General features: G+C 39.5%; 2 protein-coding genes across 8 annotated transcripts in view; one reads left to right on the plus strand and one right to left on the minus strand.

The window, feature by feature from the left end:
- Nucleotides 1-9,628: 9,628 nt before the first annotated feature.
- On the minus strand, nucleotides 9,629-11,606 carry foxb2 (forkhead box B2). Its single transcript, XM_034873080.1, has one exon. It carries the CDS (start codon nucleotides 11,092-11,094, stop codon nucleotides 10,135-10,137), a length of 960 nt encoding a protein of 319 aa, XP_034728971.1. The 5' UTR covers nucleotides 11,095-11,606; the 3' UTR covers nucleotides 9,629-10,134.
- Nucleotides 11,607-17,363: 5,757 nt separating this feature from the next.
- Nucleotides 17,364-20,566, plus strand: part of LOC117945526 — a 42,633-nt gene continuing 39,430 nt past the window's right edge. For 5 of the 7 annotated variants that reach the window (XM_034873069.1, XM_034873072.1, XM_034873073.1 and 2 more), the window contains exon 1: nucleotides 17,365-17,683. In XM_034873069.1, the coding sequence (XP_034728960.1) occupies nucleotides 17,645-17,683 (39 nt within the window). In that variant the 5' untranslated portion in view covers nucleotides 17,365-17,644. Of the gene's footprint in view, nucleotides 17,684-20,566 lie in introns of all 7 variants that reach the window. The other 2 variants (XM_034873070.1, XM_034873074.1) reach the window with 1 other exon arrangement.

Genomic DNA, 20,566 nt, shown 5'->3' on the forward strand with positions numbered 1-20,566 from the left:
GCTATACGTATTAATAGTTTTAGAAATTGTGCTACAAGAATCACGATTAGCGCTTAAGCATTCAGAAAAAACTGTAATCAGTGGGACCGATACTTATTATCTTTGTCTACATTTTTAACATTATAACATCTATAAAAAATATTACAAAAGAAATTGAAGTTGACGGGTCTGTGAAATTTGTTTAAAGTCAGCAAACATAAAAACATAACATCCACTGTACTTGTCCCTCTTATTGTTATTATTCAATAGTAAGTAAGTGAGTAGCAACATAGTTGCCTGTGTGCCTGCCTGTTTGCGTGCAGTGTGTGTGTGTGTGTGTGTGTGTGTGTGTGCGTGTGTGTGTGTGTGTGTGTGTGTGTTTGCGTGTGTGTGTGTGTGTGTGTGTGTTGGTAACACAGAATGAATATGACAATGATGACTATGTTCTGGAGGAGTTAGGGGCCTCCAGAGCACCGATGGACAGGAGGAGTCTTTTTGTCATAGTGAAGATCCACTTTATTACACCAATAAAAATCTAGAGTGCTCTGTGTAATGGATAGATAAATGATTAGAAGTCAAAGGAGGACCTTTGCCTTTAATGGCTGTCTCACAGAAATTAACACTAACGAGAGCAATGTGCATTGTTGCAAAATCTTCTACCACTGTCAAGGGCTTTAGTGTTAAACCCTTTTCTTCCAGAGCTCTAAATTTTTTAAATAAAAATGTATAAATTATTATTTGGTGGGCTTCATTTTGTTAATTAATTTGGTACAAAAAGAGTAGTCAAGTCAACCAAAATGCTTTGAGGGTCTTATGGAATGTACCCTTTGTATTTTTATTTTTGAGTTAATTATGAAGACTTTTGTAGAACTCAAACTCAGAATCTCAGAAGGGGTTTCTTCTTCGCAATAGAAAATATCTTTAATTGAAGCATATTTAATTCAATACTCAGCTTTCGAAAAACACAAATATACGGGTTAAATATTAGCTACAGTTGAGTCAATCTGTGCTCTGTAATTTACCCTCTCAAAGAACTACACTCTCAGACTCTGACCAATTTAAGGCAAGATTTCAGCTAGTGCCCGATAAATCACATCCAATCCCACCACCAATCACCAATTCACACACTCACACAGAAACAGCACAACTTAATGTCTTTGAGGTTGATTTTATTTTAGAAACATAACAAAACACTCTGTACGGGAATAAGGCGGGACCAAAACTAAATATTAATATCAACTAGAAAACTCAACAAGAAATTTTTACAGTGTGCCTACGACTTGGTGCAAATCCGAATAGCACTGGCTGACAGTCAATCTGCTGTTTGATATGTCCTGAAAAGAGAGGACAACACTTCACTGTAAAGAGTCTCCATGATAGGAGGTGTGTGTATCAAAACTTGTCGCTATGGCGATTTCTTCAGTGAAGTAGTAGAGGAGGGAGGGGGAGACCATGTGTCCACCATGTCCATTTAATAATAATTATACCTCTCCAGTTTGTGCTGTAATTAGAAAAACCATGGGTCCAAACGGCAAAATATCATCATCCCAGAAGAGCCGAACACATTGATGTGTTTTTTCTGTTTGTGGTGTCAAATATACACGACACGGAGGAGGTACACAGTTTGGTAAACAGGGAACCGCCTGCATCCTTCCTTTTTCTATCAGCAGTTGGTATGAACAGAGCCAAAAGTTTAAGTTTGGAGGACCGGCACAACATTTCCTAAATTTTGACTAACCATGATGTATATAGAACGAAAACGGTGGGGGAGAGTAATTTGTTTGGAAAAGTATAATTTTTTGGAAGAATGGTACTGCAGCCCACCCAGCTGTCAACGTTCCATACACACACATTGGAAAATCTGAAACGGTCTGAAAACTGGGCGATGCATAAACTGTGATTTGGTAGAAACCATGCTTGATATCAGAATGCCCACTCACCCAGATAAAAGGCAAATTATTGTCTTCGCTTCAAACTTTTAATTACATTTCTACGTTAAAGTACGGCGATACAGTATGGTCCCAAAAAGGGGTTGTTTTGAGCGATATTAAGCAATTTCCCAAAGATTTCTCATTAAAGTCTATGGGACAATCTCTTATTCAACTGAGAGCACACCATTCCTTGGCATTACATACATTTTGATGTATTTTGTGTGCATGTGTTGGCAATGCTCCGTGATTAGTGGCGGGACAAAAACGTGGCGAAATACATATGGCGGATAATAGACATTTTGCTGATTGCTGCTATTGCAGCACATTTGCACAATGAATGACTGTTAATGCTGAACAAGAGCAGTGTGTAGTATCTTCTTTTCTAAAGTATTCTTTTTAGAAAAAATTATAATTAAATAACACAAAAACAGTATTTAGGAACAAAGAAAGAAAGAAATAGAAAGAGGCTATTGTACAAAATGCAACATTAAAGAAACCAGTGCAAACAGAAAGATTTTGATAGGTTTTTGATGCACCTAATTGGGCTCAGTACACTCTAAACAATTTCCATTTTATGCTACTCACATTCAGGCAGCAAAGCTGTACTTCTCCATGACTTGTCCAAAACAAGTACATTTACAAGTCTAACCAGCAGCTTCTGGTAATTATCTGAGAATTACATCAATAAGGACCCAAAGCCAGACAGTTTTCTTTTTAAAAAAGCACACTTTACCTCTGCATTTGTGTACATTTTAAATTGATGTATTACAAACTGTAACTTTATCTCACTAACCGCACGCCCGGAGCTAAAAGTGACCTTTTAGTCTTCCCTCAACACAAAGAAGGTACAATGGAAACAATGGTTGTCATGGAAGTTGATCTTTTAAAGGTTGCTCAGTAGGAATAACTCCTGCATTGGTGGGGATTCAGTTTGGTGTAGTGAACGGGACAGGAAAGACCTCTGGGGCCTGATAATTCAAGATCAGTCAAGGAAGTCTTTGTTATTATGAGGTTGGATTTTGTTTAAAGCATCTTGGGCTCCAATTTAAATGTTAAATCAGTTGCATGCTTGCAATCTGCTGCTGAATTGTCATTTTACCATTTGAAACTCCTACTGATTTATTAAATAATCTATTTGCAAGTTGATGAGCAAAGCCTTATATCCATATTGTGAAACCATACCTGCAATAATAAAAACACAATAACAAAATCATGCATGTTGTAAAATTAACTTTCAAAGACTCTTTCAAAGATATGGTATACATAAACAGTACAATTAAGTAAGTGTCATTTTTAGAAATTAGTATGATAAAAAAAACGCCTTAAACCCGTACAGAGATTATGTGGAATAAACTCTTGTGAATAAGTAGCCAAAACAGACAAGAAAAACTCAAAACTGTGTCACATGCAAGATAATATTTTTTATGTGCCTCCGCAAAGAAAATGTTTGTTATCTACTATTATTACTCACTATTATTACTAGTATCTGCAATAACGACGGACAAAAGGATAAAACTAAAGAATATACAGGGTAAAAAATTACAGTAGTAATTTCAGACCTGAATTTGTAAAGCATTAACAAACTGTAAACAAACTCTTTCATACGTGATTTTAAGTATTAAAACCAAGTATTTTAGATTGTTTGAAATGTTTGGGTGCATAAATAAAATTGATCAAAATCAATTGCAATAAAAAGCAATAAAATACAATACAATACAATAAAAAAATGTTAGTAAGCCAAACCTTTGTTATAAGGTTGTCTCTGTAACCCTGCCAATTATTATGTTTTGACATTGTGAAATGAGATTTAATATTCTAAGTACAAACTCTGAGCAGGGTAAAAGCTGATGACACATTTTGTTAATTTCCATTTCACTTTAATCTCTATTATTGAGGAGTCAAATGAGTCTACATCTATGGTCTCCAGCAAAGCACTTAACCTCTTAAAAAATTGCTGAAGTTTTTTGGCCAGAGAACTTCTTTGCCTGTACTCAGAAGAGAAAGGGAGAAAGTAGGGAAGTCAGGGAGGAGACACATTGGGAAGGAGGCCAGAATGGCTGAACCATTGACCTGTTTTGAAGAGATAATAAAATGTAGTAATGGCTAATAAGGTGCAATAATTTGGGCCAATAAAGAAAGATGGCAGATCGAAGATGATATGAGCTTTGACAGAAGACCTTACTTTGAGGACAGTGCAGAGACAATACACTTCAGTCAGGGGGGGGGTGATTAAATTTGACCCCAGATCAGTGAATCATTGTCTAATTATTAAGGACAAAGAAAGAGACAGAAAGAGGACGGAGAGTGCCACAGAGAATATGGGGAAGGAAGGTAAGGAGAGAGGGGACACTGTTTTGGAGAAGAGGGGAAAAGAGTGTAACAAAACAAACAAAAACAAAACCGACACATTCACATCTCACATGGCTGAGAGGATCAGGTCAACTGCCCTTTCACCTAACAGAGGTAAGAGAGAGAGTGAGAGAAACAAAGTAAAAGTGTAATCAGAGAAAGAGAATTAAGTACATTATGGAGAAAAAAAAGCAGAGAAGAAGAGTTACTGTACAGTAATGTGCAGTAGTTCGTCTTGAATCTCTCCCCTGACAACTTCTCTCTGTCTCCAGGCCCAATGCCAATATGCTAATCCCCCGCAGATGGCCTTTTCATTGGCTGATGCTGACTCCTGTCGACACGTCCCAGGTGACCCCTCTTCCCACTATTAACCACGGCATTGAATATGGCAAGGTGACCATTACCAAGATAAGAGCAGATGTAACCGTATGCCGGCTGCCTGCTTGCACTGAATCACATATACTCTTAAAATAAGTTATCACATGCACCACAACTGTACCATGTACTATTGCAGTAAGTGGACAAACTATATTTAAGCACATGGTGTTTGTGCACATGGTAAATACTAATAGAGTAAATACATGACTCAATGACTATTGTGAGTAGTGGGCTTGCCAATGAATAAATCTGGATGGGGAAAGTGAAAAAGTAGCCACCCCTCATTACCACCAAACGCTCAGTGGCCAGCTAATCAGAACTGGTCACTTGTGAATAAATGAAAGAAAGAAAAAAAATGATTTGTAAAATATTGATATTTTATACCCGATACCGGATAAGCGGTCGAAGATGGATCGATGGTATTTTATTGATGCTGTGTATTAATGGACTATATAAGCCAAATGAATACAGCATATTTTAGAGGAATTTAGTTTTTTTGTATTTACCCTAATAGATGGCAGCAGTGCTGGGATTACACATTTTGTAAGAGAGTAGATTTAGGAAAGTAAATAATGTTAGAATCCATAATTTCCAGTGAGCAAGAAAAAGCTCTCCCTAGCCAATTAATGACAGTTCCCATTGCTGGTAAGAGGGTTGGACCTATAATATTCAGAGTGTGGCAGACTACATGTCTATCAATTAAATATACAGTAGGGGTATTCATTAAACGTTGGATGAAACTAAATGTGGTATTTGTTAATACAAAAGTTATCAAATGATTTGCGAGACTGAATATGAATCACAGACGTGACTATGAAAGTTATAAAATATAAAAATTAGAAATCTTTTCAAATTTTAATAACCTTACAATTTCCTTATTAAAACTAAATTAGATAGCCAGTCCATAAAATTTGAACTGCTGGACTGAGAAGAATTTCAACCCCATGTCTTGTTGTATTTATTGTCACTGTCACTTTAAATTAAAGTCAATTTACATAATTTGGTTAATTGTCTCTCTTAAGTTTCTGTCTGTCTGTCTTTCTGTTTCAAGGTCCTCATGTACAAATCTCGTCAGACTGCATTAGGAGGTCAGCAGTCATCCTGGAATCTGTGACAAAAAGAACCTCTTAAGAATATTGCAGTTTCATTAGTTCTGTAAGAGGGTGAAGACCTATTGGCCTTGTATAGCTGTACATCGCTTCCACTTTTCTTTCTCTTCTTGCCTTTTTTGTATTCCTTTTCTTTGTCACACACTTTACTTTTTCGTACTGCTTTTTTCCATCCTCCTTTTTGTTTTCATTCCTCATGGTGGTGGTTAGAAAAGTGATGAAGCCTAAACCAATTTCCAGACGTGAGAGTTATTTTTTTAATATACTCCCTTCACTGTATTTTGATTCTGCAAATAATGAACCAACTGAATGCATTTTACCTTTTAATAACATTAGCTTTTTTGAAGGTCATTTGTTACAGATTTTTGTTCTCTGGTAAAATTAACAACAAAGTTAACTGTTGCTGTAATTTAAGTTGTCCGCCTCCATGTATTGTTTAAAGGGTTAAATGGATCCACTAAACAAGGAATCTCTACAACAAAGAAATTAAATCATAGGGTTAGGGTATGCCTGATGTTACCAATACATTGAACAAAAGACTGTGGTCTGAAACAAAGAATAATATTTAAGGTTGTTCGTGTGTGTGAATGTGTATGTGCCAGTGTGCTTGAGTAAGTGAGACAACAGATCAGATCAATAAATTAAGCTGCTCATTATGATGGCCTGCTCTTGCTGGTCATTAAGAAAAACGCATGTAGAATTTGCCACCCTGACCCCTATGAAGTGTGGGTAATTACCACTAATGTATCATCGTCTATTCAAGACTGTAACGTTTTGTTTCTGAGGGCTGACAGTCAAACACCTCTGACCCAAATGTTTTATTCATTCATAAGACTCTTATAATTCATTTTAGGCTTATATTTCCCATAATTAACAGTTAACCTTTTTTCATATTAATGTAGATACACTTTTATCATTGCTGTCTGTTAAATGGTGTAATAATGTATTTGTGTTGTTCAACGAAATATCATTGTATCACTGTCAGCCCTTCTAAACCTATAGGGCTGTTGTTATGGAAGCATTAGTAGACAAAGCTTGTAATACAAAACTATAAGTTAGTTGAAATTTGTATTTCACCTTACTTACAAACACAATCTAATATTACAGACTGTTGCACACACCACTAAGTTACTGAACATTGTCCAAGTCATCAATGTTTTCATTGTTGTTTAGGAAGATTTGTATATTGCATACATGCATGCATGCATACATGCATAAAAATGATTAAGTAACCCCATCATTTCAAATTGCCTTCACTTCTGACTCAGTGTTTGGGTGCATTCTGCTATAACAACTCATTCTAATATTGGTTTTATATCTTTAGAGAAGAGTTGCCAGAAAATCGAAAGAGAAAACGTCATTATATTTTTCTATTTTTTATAATTAGTCTATGCTATCATTGTTTTAAGAATAAATCAGTTAAATACATAGAAAACTGACCGTTTTTAAATCTCAAATAGACTACATTTTTTATATAGAGTTTGTTCTATTCTTAGTGACTACCCAAAGCATTTAGTACAGTAACCATTCACCATTCCTACACACACACATTGATACACTGCCATACACCTGCTCCTGATGTAAGATAACTAATGGAAATTTGGGGGGTCTTGCTCAAGGAGACTTCAACATGGGCCAGGAATTGAACCTCTGACCTTCCAAGTTGTAGATGACCGCTCTGTCAACTGAGCTGCAGGTTTTACATAGTGAAGAGAAGTTTTAGTGAGCTGGCTTATTTGTTCTGAGTAAAGAAAGAAATGTGTTTTTTGTGAATTAATCAATCAATAATATCTAGTGATGACCTTTGAGTTGGATATTTTAACAAAAAATTGTTCGGAATGTGCATGCCAGCAAAATGTTGATATTGACACACCAGAAACCAGATACAGGATTAGATCTAACATGGTAATGGAGTCTGCATCACCAACATGCCTACAAAAATAAGAGCATCTCTCTATGTTCCAACTGGCTCTGGAGACTTGTACTAAAAATAATTAACATATGCTGTTAAATGCTTTGACACAACCAGCACAGTGTCTACCCTTATATAAAAATAAATTGCACATATACCTCCTATTAGCCTGTGCATAAACACATGTGCACATTAGGAGACCTCATGTGATATTATGATTCCAGCGGCATCTAACTGCAGTGTTGTGAGGACAGAGGATCATGGAGGGTAATAATGGCTGCATTATTACTCCTCTTATTTTGTCTTAATTAGTGACGTTTAATTATGCACTAATGCAGTGAGGGCTATTAAAGACATTGAGGCCTGCTGATCAGGGAATTAAAGCAACACACGCACACACCTACAGGCAGAGGCACACACTTTTCACATAGACACTTTTGTCATTCCACTGAAATTTCCGTTCCCTTTAACTAGAAATCACAGACACCCTGCAGTGAAAGTGTGCGTGAAAATGTGTGAATGGGGATAAGAGAAAGTGATAGATGAGAAAATATAAACTTTGGAGATCAACATACATGTAGGTGCAATAGAGAAAAAACTAGAGAGCCAGCAAAAATAAACCTGGGAAGATAAAGAAAACCGGATAAAATAAGAAGATGATAGGGTGAGGGAGAAGGAAGATATGGGTAATCATTATTATATGTATTCTGCTCGTTAGCAATGATGCCAAAATAGGTATTAATTCTTCACGCACGCCTCTTCACTGGTGGATCTCAATTATTTGTTCAGAGACTGGTGTGACAATAGTGTCGGCTTTGGGAGCCTTTGGGATGCTAAACAGGGGACAAGAGGTTGAATATAAGTCATTTTCAGTGGGCTAAACCTGGAGCTTTGTGCTGCTGGAGAGGACAAGCTTCAAAGCTACGGTTAAACAGAGCAAACAAAAGAGCAAAACTTGATCCAATTGCCCGGTCTGCTTTTGAAGTTGTGAAGCTGCAGGCCAGATTGTCGGCTGCTCATATCCATCTTATGAAGATCATACACACAATGTGCATCAGCACATATACCCATTCTAGATGTGAGGATGCCCTCACTGTCATGAATGTGTACACATAACGATGAATTATGGAAGATGAAAGATTGACTTTAACCTAAAACATTTCAAGTTTGGCTCAGGCTAAGTTTTTAAGAAGGTTTTTTTTTAGATATTTTCTTTTCTTCAGATACATCTCTTGAATTTGGGGGACTCGTGTGTCATGTTAAAATCATGAAAATTCAATGATCCTCCTGCTAAATTGTTTTGATATTTAACATAGACTTCCCCTGTGATCAATCAGAGTTAGGTGTTTAAGAGGGCTCTGTTTGGGTGAGCCCATAGTCAAAAGCTCAAGGGACTTTTATGTCATTATGTTTTGAATCAGTAACAATGGCCAAGTTACGTTTTATTCTTACCATTATAACTGTATGTCCCCTCTACAACATATAGTGGAAATTAAAAAGAATGTGTGTTTTAATTTAATATTAAAAATGAGGATCTGTTGCACCTGAAAACTGCTGCCATAGAATAATAAACTTAGTCATCAATTACACATCTGACACATATTTGAGAGATCAACTTGTGGCAATATGTACAGTAACTTGTGCTGTTATTATTTCTTCTCGTAGACAGGGACATGAACACTACACAATTCATTGTGTGTTTATAAGCAAATATTTACATGCTAAAATCAGGAAAATTTAAGTCAATCTTAATCTTAAATAAATCTTAAATGAATGTAATTGAAACTGTAAGTTTTTTTTTTGCATCACATTAGCCTAATCTCACTGTAATTTAATATAAAGGAATGCAGAGTTTAATGAAATGCATCTCATTTTTGCTTCAATTGTGGTGTCCAAAGAGTGATATACAAAAACTGTTTAAACAAAATGAGAATTTAAATAACTACAACACCAAAGAATTCAGTTTTAAGTTCTTTATGAATATTCTCAGATAAATAGTGTTATAATACAAGCATAACATTTTCAATTCAATGCTAAGTAACACACAAAAAAAGTGCAACAGGCCTAATTTAGAAAGCATGAAGGCCTATTTAACTTTAGCCGACAGGCCTGCCATAGATTAAAATATAACAAATAGAATAAGAGCAAACATACAGAGTTGTTGGTTTACATTTGAAAATAATTGTAGACTGGTTGTCTCCTAAATAGAAGCTTTCTTTGGGTTAAGCATATCTACTTTTCTGATTGTATTTATCAGTGCCACATTCCTGTATGTGGCAAATGCCCTCACAAATTGTGCAAATAAATTATGATTTCAAGCAACATGGTTCTAATGAAAAACTCATAACACAGCACAATGTTAACCTTATTTTTACAACTCTCCTACAGATGCACAACAAAATAACAATGTTGTTGCTGAATAACAATGTATTTCTTGTTTGCGTTACTTTTCAAAAATGACCCGCAATTTACCCGGTTAGGACAGCAGGAGAGCCGGGTGTAGAGGGTTGCCTTTCCCTTCCAGCAGATCTCTTTTCTCCATCACTGAGACCGGTGAGCAGAGCTGGGCCGGTCCGGACTGCAGCCCCGTCAGGCTGGGCACGGGACCCATGGATGGGGTGGGTTTTATTGGCACGGGAACGGCGGGCAGGGTTTGCCCGTTGGCATTATGGTACAGGCCCTTTGCTGACACACTGAAGGGCGCGTACTCGGATGATGGGGGTACGTGCACGCAACCCATGGACTCCGACAGCATCCCGACGTGTGGCCACATGGAGTTGACCACGCTGCTGAGCTGCGGGGGCACCGGGTAACCCAGGTGGTGCATGACAGAGGTGAGGGGGAGCCCGCTGGCCATCACACCCTTGTAGTCCCGTCCTATAATGTTCTCGATTGCGAATGGGTGTTTAAACCCGCCAGACTGTGCGCAAGTAATGCCCCCGTAACCCTGAAAGTGAGGGACCCGAGTCATTGTGCTTCCCGGGCCGGCTGCATGGTCATGCGGGCCGGATGCCGTGCCCACTTTGCTGCCCGGATGGTGGTGGTGATGGTGAAAGTAATGCATCATCGGTGAGCTCTTGCAGGCCATATGCTCAGCGCGCAGCACCTTGAAGCGCTTCCTTCTCCTCAGGAAGCTGCCGTTCTCAAACATGTCACCGCAGTCCGGGTGCAGCGCCCAGAAGCTTCCTTTCCCGGGTTGATCAGGCCGCCGAGGGATCTTGATGAAGCAGTCGTTAAAGGAGAGGTTATGTCTCAGGGAATTCTGCCACCGTTGGGTATTCTCTCGATAATATGGAAACCGGTCCATGATGAATTTATAAATGTCACTCAGAGGCAGCATCTTTTCGGATGAGTTCTGGATAGCCATCGCTGTCAGTGATATGTAGGAATATGGGGGCTTCTGGTCGCTATAAGAGTTCTTCCCAGGACGAGGCATGACTGGTTGCTGTTTACTAGAAGGTTAAATTGTTAAATAAAACAGCCTTTAAAGTTATATTTAAAATTATATCATTTAAGGAGCTAATTTCACAGTTTTCAAATCAGTCTCCATCTGACGGATCTGTTCCAAAGTTCTGAGCCATGAGATTAGAAGCTGGTCAATTTTCGTTGTATCGATTAATACAGTGTAGCCTTGAGGCCCACTGCTGTCAGGTAAGATCCGTGAGAGGCTCCTGCATCTCAAGAAAGTTTCTTCTGAAGACTTTTCTCTGTCTATTTAAGTTCTTGGAGTTGTGCGTAAAAGTCAGTCTGTGCGTAAAAGTTAAGAGGCTCTTTCAGTTTCCCCCGGTCCGCGGTGGTTGAAGGATGTGCGGGCCAGCTCACTGTCTGTTCGCTGTCTGTGTGTGGTGTGTGCTCCTCTCCTCGTGTGCGATGCTCCCACTCGCAAGTGCCGTTTTTGTAAGACCCCCGCAGGTCGCTGGCTCTATTATCTGTTATCCAGACACTTATGGGACACGCCTAGGGTGTGTGTGTGAGTGTGTGTGTGTGTGTGTGTGTGTGTGTGTGTGTGTAAGCGCGCGCGCGTGTGTACGAGAGAGAGAGAGAGAGAGAGAGAGAGAGAGAGAGAGATGGGGATAATGAAATGAATAAAAATGAGGGGTGGGTGGTTTTAAGACACACGTTTGCTTCTTATTCTCTGTTTGCCAATCAAAGAGTCCTGCCAGAATGACTGATTTTAAGAACTAAGCCACTGTGTTTAAAGGGACCACTCTTCTCAATGTCTTCCAGCAAGTAGCTAGCAACTGACCTGACTTCTCCTCTGTGGCTGACCCTGACCTTTGACCTCTCTGGTACAAAAAAGCAGTCCATCTGTTTGAATGGAACACGCTACATGTTGGGCTCCATTGATTTGCATACATAGATGATAATGTCAAACATTTCAGAAAGAAAGCATATATTGCCTATTTTTAAAATCAAGATGTCTTGTGTTCAGATAAAATGACTGAAATAACCATGACGGAGAATGTGGATTTGAATTGCCAACTTAGCACATTTCACTTGAGATAAATAAATAGTAAAGAATGGAATATATAAACACAACCTCTTGGTTAAATTTGCTCGACTGCACTTTGAGACTTAGCAAACCATAAATCATGTCTTCCTTTGCGCACAATCATCACTGCGCTACTCCTTTGCTCTAAATTACACAAGCGTGCACACAGACACACAAGCACTGAAAGAAAGAGAGAGGGAAAGAGAGAGAGAAGAGAGGGGGGGAGCGGTTGTTGTTGATTAATTGCTGAAAGGGGAGTCCGGCGGCTGTCTGTCTGTTCAAACACTCTCCAGTGAATCCTACAAGGATGTAAACAAACTTTATTCCCTGTACTGAATTCTGTTCAGTGGAGAACAACAAAAGCTGCTCCCCTTACGTATATTTTTTCTCCAGCCAGGTGTCATGACTGGGTCCTTGAAGGCTCCTGTCTTCCCTGGTGCCCCGGTGGGGCCCCGAATACATTACAATAATTAAGCCTTTCGTGATTTAGCCTCCTAGGAGAAAAGTCCAACAATGTAATTAAGGGCAAGCTCGGTGTATTAGGTATGAATATTCAAAACTGTGTCAATTAATTAGCCGGTGTATCTCTCCCGTTATGTCTCAGTCCTTCAGCCCACTCAAAAGGTCAACTGTGTCGACGGAGAGCATATTTTAAAGAGATCATGTAATTGCAAGGAAAATCACTTTTAGTGCCACCTCACTTTACAAAGAGTGAACATTTAAATATTCATGCTAAATAAAGAAAGTCGTTGTTGTGCTTGTGTTTTTGTTTTCTTTGCATAATTGTTTTCCTGGTGCCTGAAAAATGAGTTTTGAAACTCTAAGGCCCTCAGAGGCCAACCCGGGTAAAAGCATCCTCTTTAAACGCCTGGGAAAGATCAATATTAAATCTGTTTTCACAAAGGGGGCCGTTAAATAGACACCGTGGCTGATCTGCATAACAAAATTAATTAGGTAGTCTATGGCAGTCTTTGCCTGCACCCAACTCCTGGACAAATAACTAGTTGTAAAGCACACCTTCTGGGCATACGGAACATATGCTGAAATTATCCTTAATTGACTAATTACATAAATTACTCATTAAGTTTACAGCACATCAATTATAAAAGATGTATCAATTAATTTTGCATAAATTACAAGCGGCACGCTGCACGAAGAGGGCGGCAGAGGGAATGAGGGTCGTCAGGAGGGGGTCTACTCTAAGGTGGAGCGTTTAATGTGTATGTGTGTGTGTGTGTGTGTGTGTGTGTGTGTGTGTGTGTGTGTGTGTGTGTGTGTGTGTCTGTGTGTGTTTGTGTGAGAGTGACGGTCGTCTGTTTGTTTCCTGTCTTTAATAATTATTTGTTCAGCTTAAGGGCAAAGATATTCTTTCTCTGTATGCCATTCGCAAAGGGAAAGTGTGTGGGTAATGGCAATTATACTACTAATAATAATCTTAAAGACCTCTCTCCAAGTCATAAGGGACTCATCGTCGCGAAGAGAGCCATTCAAATCAATTAGCGAGGCCTATTGTTTTCAATGGAAAATTAAACCAGTTTAGAACTGTGGTGCAGAAGCTGTTGTGTTATGGGAAATTATTTAGAGGGAAAATACGACAGTTCTTTCCATTTCCCCATAAAAGAGCGAGCATGCAGGAGCATTAACAAAGCTGCAGTGTGTCTGCCTGTTGCCTTCATGAGTTATCTCAGTCAGCTAAGGTAGAGCTATACCATCATTATTCATGACAGTGGCAAACTTGGTGTACTGAATATAAAGCTTTCAGTCTTGTACTCTTCCTAACCTCTATATCCTCATATACCTCAAGAACAACAATAAGAAAACTGTCACCAGGTGGCCAGGTTAGGTAGAGCGGGCGCACACACAGTATATAGACTCCAACCTACGGCCATTTACTGCATTTTATTCCCCCTCTCCCTCCCCTTTCAAGTTGTAGGTTCATATTGCCCACTAGTGTCTGCAGGGGGAAGAAAACTATGGAATCCAAATCACTAGACATCAGCAATGCTTTTTTGAGCTCATATTGTGACTGTGCCAGGGAGGTGTATATATTATGTAGTATTTCTGCAAGTCTAAAAACAATTATACCTGTATTACAGTACATAGTTTACGTTGTGTGTACATTATACCATATGTTTCCAACAATGTTCAGACCCAGATAAATTTGATTTTAATTAATGACACAGGATGGGTCGTTTGGTTTCCTGTCAGCGGCAAAATACAACCTTTGACCCCTCTAGTTACTCTAACGTCCGTGGAAACACCACATGCTCAGAAAGTACTTTTAAATCATACAATGTAAAACAATTATACGCAGCAGTGATAAAGCCCTATTTTTCACTGATTACATGCTACTCCGCAACACAGGAATACAGTAGAGACCTAATTTATTGTTGTGATGTTTTAATATCGATCCAGCTTACCACAACGTGCTACATTGAATATTGGCTCATGCTAATGCTTGGTGGCCAAACCGTACCAGAACATGTTGAGGATTTATGGACATTTCAAAAGCATTGCACATATCCCAGCAACAGAACGGATGAGACACACTTATATATTCCGGTGCTATCTTGTTCTACATCGTTAATAAAGACAGTTCTTTGGCCAGGACACCAACTCCAGACTTCCTGAATGATAGCTGTCAATCAAGGTAAACTATGGAGGTCCATCGGTGAGATTGCCTCAACAAGTGACCAATCATGGGAGGGCCAGTGCCTCCTTGGTTTCCACTTCCAAAATGTCAAAGCTCAGTTGAATTTGGGTGAGCAGAACTAAACTTTGCAAGAAGCGTTTACCTGCAAAAAACGTGTATGCCCTCTAGCACAGGCACCAGTGCCAGGCCGAAATTTAGCCACAACAATAGTTATCTGGTGGTTTCAGGTCCAATTTGGAGACGCCACCCTCCAACGGCAAAGTGAGTCTCCTAGCGACAACAAACCCCTTTTCCCCCTGGTGCTAAAAACACATCCAAGAGGGGACACAGACACGTGCAATTTATTTTGATTTAGTGGTTTTAGCTGTTGTGAAAATAGGCTGGCAATGTGAGTAAGACATATTTTAATCAGCAATAGTGGTTAACAATGAAGACAGCAACTCCCATTATCCCATTCAACTTCACAACTTCATCAAAAGTCTGGATTTTCATCCATTGTTTGGATTGAGAGACCCCGAGCAGCAAAAAATTACATCATGTATGTTTAATATAACCTCCCTTTGCCAGACCTTACTCCACAGCTCCGCAAAGGAGGGTCTAGCTAGTCCACATGGAATTCCGGGATGAGAGAAAATCATGCTCTGGTTCATCTGCATTTCTTTACACCAACCTCAATCGTCATGGGTGGTGCTTAGCGCCGGATGGAGTCCCGGTGCAGCTGCAAAACTTGTTTGGTGGAACAGGTGTATGTTCAAAAGTTCTTTTAGTTGTGCAGCTAGCTGTCTGAATTTACCCTGCAGAGATCTGAGTAGCAGTTAACCACAGTATTCATAAATACACCAGAGTTTAAAATTCCAACACAAACGGAGAAATCCCGAAGGTGGAACCTTGTGAACGTAGACTGTTTAATACAACTCTGTCAAGTGTCAAAACATGGAGGGTCTGAATATGTTTCGTACTGAGAAAAAAAAAAACAGGCTCAAACACAGTGCCTACATTTTTAAATAATTATGTTAATCAAAATTTTAATTTTAGAGGGATAATAGTGTTTTCCTAACTGTGGACAGTTGCTAAAAAATGGTTAAAAAAAAGAGATTAACTGGAATTAAAATGTGCAGTATGAAAAGCACGTGCAAATTGAATTGTTGGTGATAAAGGAAAGATCTGAAAAGGAATTTTGGTATTTTTAATTTAAGTTTTTATAGCCATTTAGGTATCTAGTAGTATAAAAAACTGATGACAGTGCAGATGAATTTTTTTTGGCCCTGAGCAGAGTATCTTTATAAACATTTAGGCCGGACAGTGATTGGTACTTCTTCCTCTCGGTCTTTCTCAAAATTACTAGCACATACTTCAATAACAAACATCTAAGCTAACCAAGAAACAACTAGCTTAGTGCTCCAACATCCACAGTTGCAGACTGATATCACAACAAGAGATTGACGAGGTGCAACAAAGATGCTCTTTCAAGGGGGAGCCAGTAAGGAAGGTCAGTCGAGGGATGCCATCATCCGAGGTTGGGTACCAAGCCCCGAGAACAGACTGGCTTGCACAAGGATCCGGCAAGGTGAATTATATTTATATCTATATAAGGGTATTATTTTAAAGATTGTGACCGGAAGTCATATATGGCCGGAAATCATATTGATTGTGTTTGGCTCTGGACTGAGAGTACAACACACATTAATGCCTCCATTAGTGGAGAGAGTGTCTAGAGTATCACTACCTTCACCACATAGGAAACCATGACATATTTTATAGATGCTAATATTGCCTACTTGAGTTCACTGTTGATGCGAATGAATATGGAACTAAAAGCTATTGACAGTAACAGTGAAAAAAGCACACGCAGACTGACAGATACAAACACACAATTATTCATATGTGTTTTAGTATTACTGCATGTGTAATGTATTAACATTGGTTCCAGTGCTAAAAGTTTAGGTAGTTAGTACCAAACCCTTAACAGTGAAGGATAAGCTTTGGCATTGACATACAGTATATATATATACACACATACATGTGTGTGTGTGAAAGAGGGGGAAATCAAGTGGCATCCTGACAATACCTTGTCCATTTTAAATATTAAAGTTTCATGGCTGACTTTTCTCTGTTTATAACTGAAATGGTCATCTTTCACATTAATTAAAGTGCTTCCTGACACACACACACACACACACACACACACACACACACACCCACACACACACCCACACACACACACACACACACACACACACACACACACACACAAGAAAGGCATTGCAGTGTACTTTAATTCTGGCATTGTTTTGATCTTATTGCGGCAAAATGGAAAAACAATCGTGAAAAGTGAAAATTACGGGAGTGTGTGAGTACTGAAATAAACATTCAAGCCACTGGCAATGAAAGGGTGCTGTCCGTGGTGCTGGAGCACTACAATTAATCCTTCACGTTTTCTTACAGGTAGACGCTGAGGCATAGGCTACGCTACGGTATAGGATACGTCGTGTGTGTGTGTGTGTGTGTGTGTGTGTCTAGGCTATCTGGTGGACGGTTGGGGGGGCTCCCTACCGCAGGGAGCGCGGTTGAATCACCAAGCGCGCCTCCGTCGGATCGCCTCTTCTTGCCGTCACACCCACTGCTCGGTGTTGTGGGTTCGCCCCGTAGAGAAGGGGAGGACCGACGATACACACAGCAGCAGAGAGTGCTGCAGTGCGAGCGCAGCGGGGTACTCGGAAGCGGAGGGGAAAAAAACACACACATACACACGCACACACACATCATCATCATCAGCTTCCTTATTGCCGAAACTTGGTCTAAGGAGAGATCTGCAGCGACGTCGTAGCGACACAGGCCGACATGGAAGAGTATTTGCGGAGGGTCCAGAGCAGACTCGGGGTGAGTTGAGAGCCTTCAACGGCGTTAACACCAGGTTGTGGGTGTAATGAATGAGACCATGACAGGAAGGCAGATACGGCTGTGCTACAGGCTGCGTAACTGTTTCTGAAAATGCGCACGGCAAAAGCCTCTCACGTTTCTCCGGTCCCCCAAGCACCTGTAGATCGACAATATGACAGTATAGGAGAAAGGAAGGCGTGTTTGGCCCCATACGATGAGCTCGTTATGTTTACAGGAACATCAGTGTGTGAATTTTAATGAGGAGCTGATTTCTGATAAGGGGAAGGCATGACATCAACAAGTTTAGCCAGAGGCTGTCATCCCTTCTATCTGATTGCTCTGCAGATACTGACTCATGATTTGCATTTAATCCAGGATTGAATATTGGTTCACACATGAAGAAAGCCTCAGTAAATACCAAACAACCTCATTTATATAGACTTAATGACTATGGAACCTTTGGGGCACAAACATTTGCACATTGTTATAGATCATGGATATGTGGTTCAATTCATTTCACATTTTTGTTTACAGTCTTGGTCTGTGTACATTTAGTCTGCCAGGAGTGCCTTGCAACACTTACAGAGGTGTTCACATCAGGAAGCCTTTCATGGGTGATGTAGCCTGCATGCCTTTGGGCCATGGTCTGTAGGGTCATGAAAACAGCTCTTTCTATATGTGCTTGTTTGAATGGCATGACCAGATTATCAGTTAGAGTGCACAGCCATTACGGTATCTTTCAAAGGTTTTGAGCTGTAAACAAATATTCTCACCTGCTACAAAGATTATTTGTGATGACTCAGGGCCCAGTTGACATTGTCACTGTTACACTTGAGGCATTTATATTTTGTTTGAGTTGTTTAATTTCTCTGATGAGTATAGAACATTCCCAAGGACCGGTGTCAATGTCAGGAATTGATCCGGAAAAAACTCTGCCGGCCATTGAAGAGCATAACAATATTGTTCAGTGACTAATTAATAGTAATGATTTAGCTGTTTTGGTTATTAAGTCAACTTGGTGCAGCAGTTTCTCAAGCATTAAAAAGGAGTGGAAGCACACAAAAATACATACAGCCTTGTAATTGCTTAATGCTCTCAATTAATGATATTTTCAGCCATTCTACAGTATTCAGAAAATTCAGTTTATTCATGTAAACAGGTGTCTGTCGGCACAATACAAATATGCATATGAACATCCTGTCTGGAATTGAATTTAAAGAGGATTAGAGATTTTATGTGAGATTTACTTCACGTAAACGTAGGGGGAAGCTGAGGAGGAGAGGAGATCAAAGAAGCAAATCTGCAGATCAGAGAACAGCAGGGTAATTGAGTGATAAAGGGGGGCAACTGCTGAGTGTCTTCAAATTTGCAGGTAAAATGTAGTACATGTCATGATTGTGTTGATGATTGATGTGCACAGACGGACACACAAACACTCCCGCTCAGGTCTCCAATATAAACTTTGATGATTCCCTGTTTTGCTGACCTCTCTCTGTCATTCTGTCATTCTGTCATTCTGTCTCTCTCTCTCTCTCTCTCTCTCTCTCTCTCTCTCTCTCTCTCTCTCTCTCTCTCTCTCTCTCTCTCTCTCTCTCTCTCTCTCTCTCTCTCTCTCTCTCTCTCTCTCTCTCTCTGCATTCTGTATGGCCACCGTCCAGAACATCCATACTTCTAATTGGCCCGGCTCTTAGAGCTTACTGAACCTATCACTCTTTCATACTCAGTTTTTCTCTGTATAGCTCAACAGTTCTCCTCCTTCAATCTCCCATTGTTTGGCATAGAGCTGAAGCAATGTGCTGAGTGGACTTCTACCATCTGTCTTTCTCAGTGTACACACACACACACACACACACACACACACACACACTTTCTCTCTCTTCGGGCTTTAACGTTGCACTTTGTACCCAAATTAGGTGTGCCAACGTTACAATTTATTCCATAAATCTTTACTACAACACATAATAGGTGAGATGTAAAACAAACTGCTAGATAAAGGAGGTCCAAATTGCCTTAACTGCCTTTCTAGGCACTCCTGCGGTGAAAACAAAGTTTGGCTATTGAAAGTACAATTATATTAAAAGCATTCACTAGGATGACCAAACCAAAAGGAAATAAGAAAGCGTGGCCTGAAATGTTCACCAGAATACCGATATCTTTCATAAATTACTGCGATGGAGTCTAAATCTTCTTACGTAAAGCATTTACTTTTTTATTTGTGCAAAGAACATGGTGATTTGTTTACTGAGCATTTTACACACAAATTACTAAGTGTTTTATTAATTTCTAATACAAAGAGTGCAAGTCATTCATTAGATGTTATGAAAAAGATTACAAAAGTGTAAATGTTTGTATGCATATTGTGTAAATAGTAGAATTGTGGCTTATTCACTGCACAGCAAGAAGAACTTGCCTCTCATTCTCAGCTCAGGTCCTTCCTGTGTGTTTTTGTCTCTTTGCCTGAGTTACAGTAAGAGGGGTTCTCCTCTGTGTGCTTCAAGTTTGTGTCAAGAGACATGCAGTTCTGATGAAATAGAGACTCCATAGATCAGTTGAGATGTCTGTGTGTGATGGACTGGTGACTTGTTAACAGCGTTGCCTCGACTTCAATCTAATGTGCTTGGACAGGCACCAATTACTCCAATGGTTGCAAACACCAGATATGTAAACATTTACTGTTTCAGAATACTGTACATTTAAAGGTTTTACGGCCTCCCAGCTTTTATGCATGGAAAATTTACTGTCAGCGGGTAAATCTCATCTCGGAGAGATATTTTGCTGAATATTCAAATTGAGGCAGCAGGGCATCTAAATGAGATCCATAATACCGTATATTCAAATACTGGCCTGTGATGAGGAGAGGAGAGGAGAGGAGAGGAGAGGAGA

Source organism: Etheostoma cragini, chromosome 5, assembly GCF_013103735.1.
Source record: "Etheostoma cragini isolate CJK2018 chromosome 5, CSU_Ecrag_1.0, whole genome shotgun sequence".
Classification (NCBI taxonomy): Eukaryota; Metazoa; Chordata; class Actinopteri; order Perciformes; family Percidae; genus Etheostoma; species Etheostoma cragini.

Coding starts and splice junctions, on each gene's coding strand:
- foxb2 (XM_034873080.1), bottom strand. CDS start 11,094: ATGCCTCGTCCTGGGAAGAACTCTTATAGCGACCAGAAGCCCCCATAT.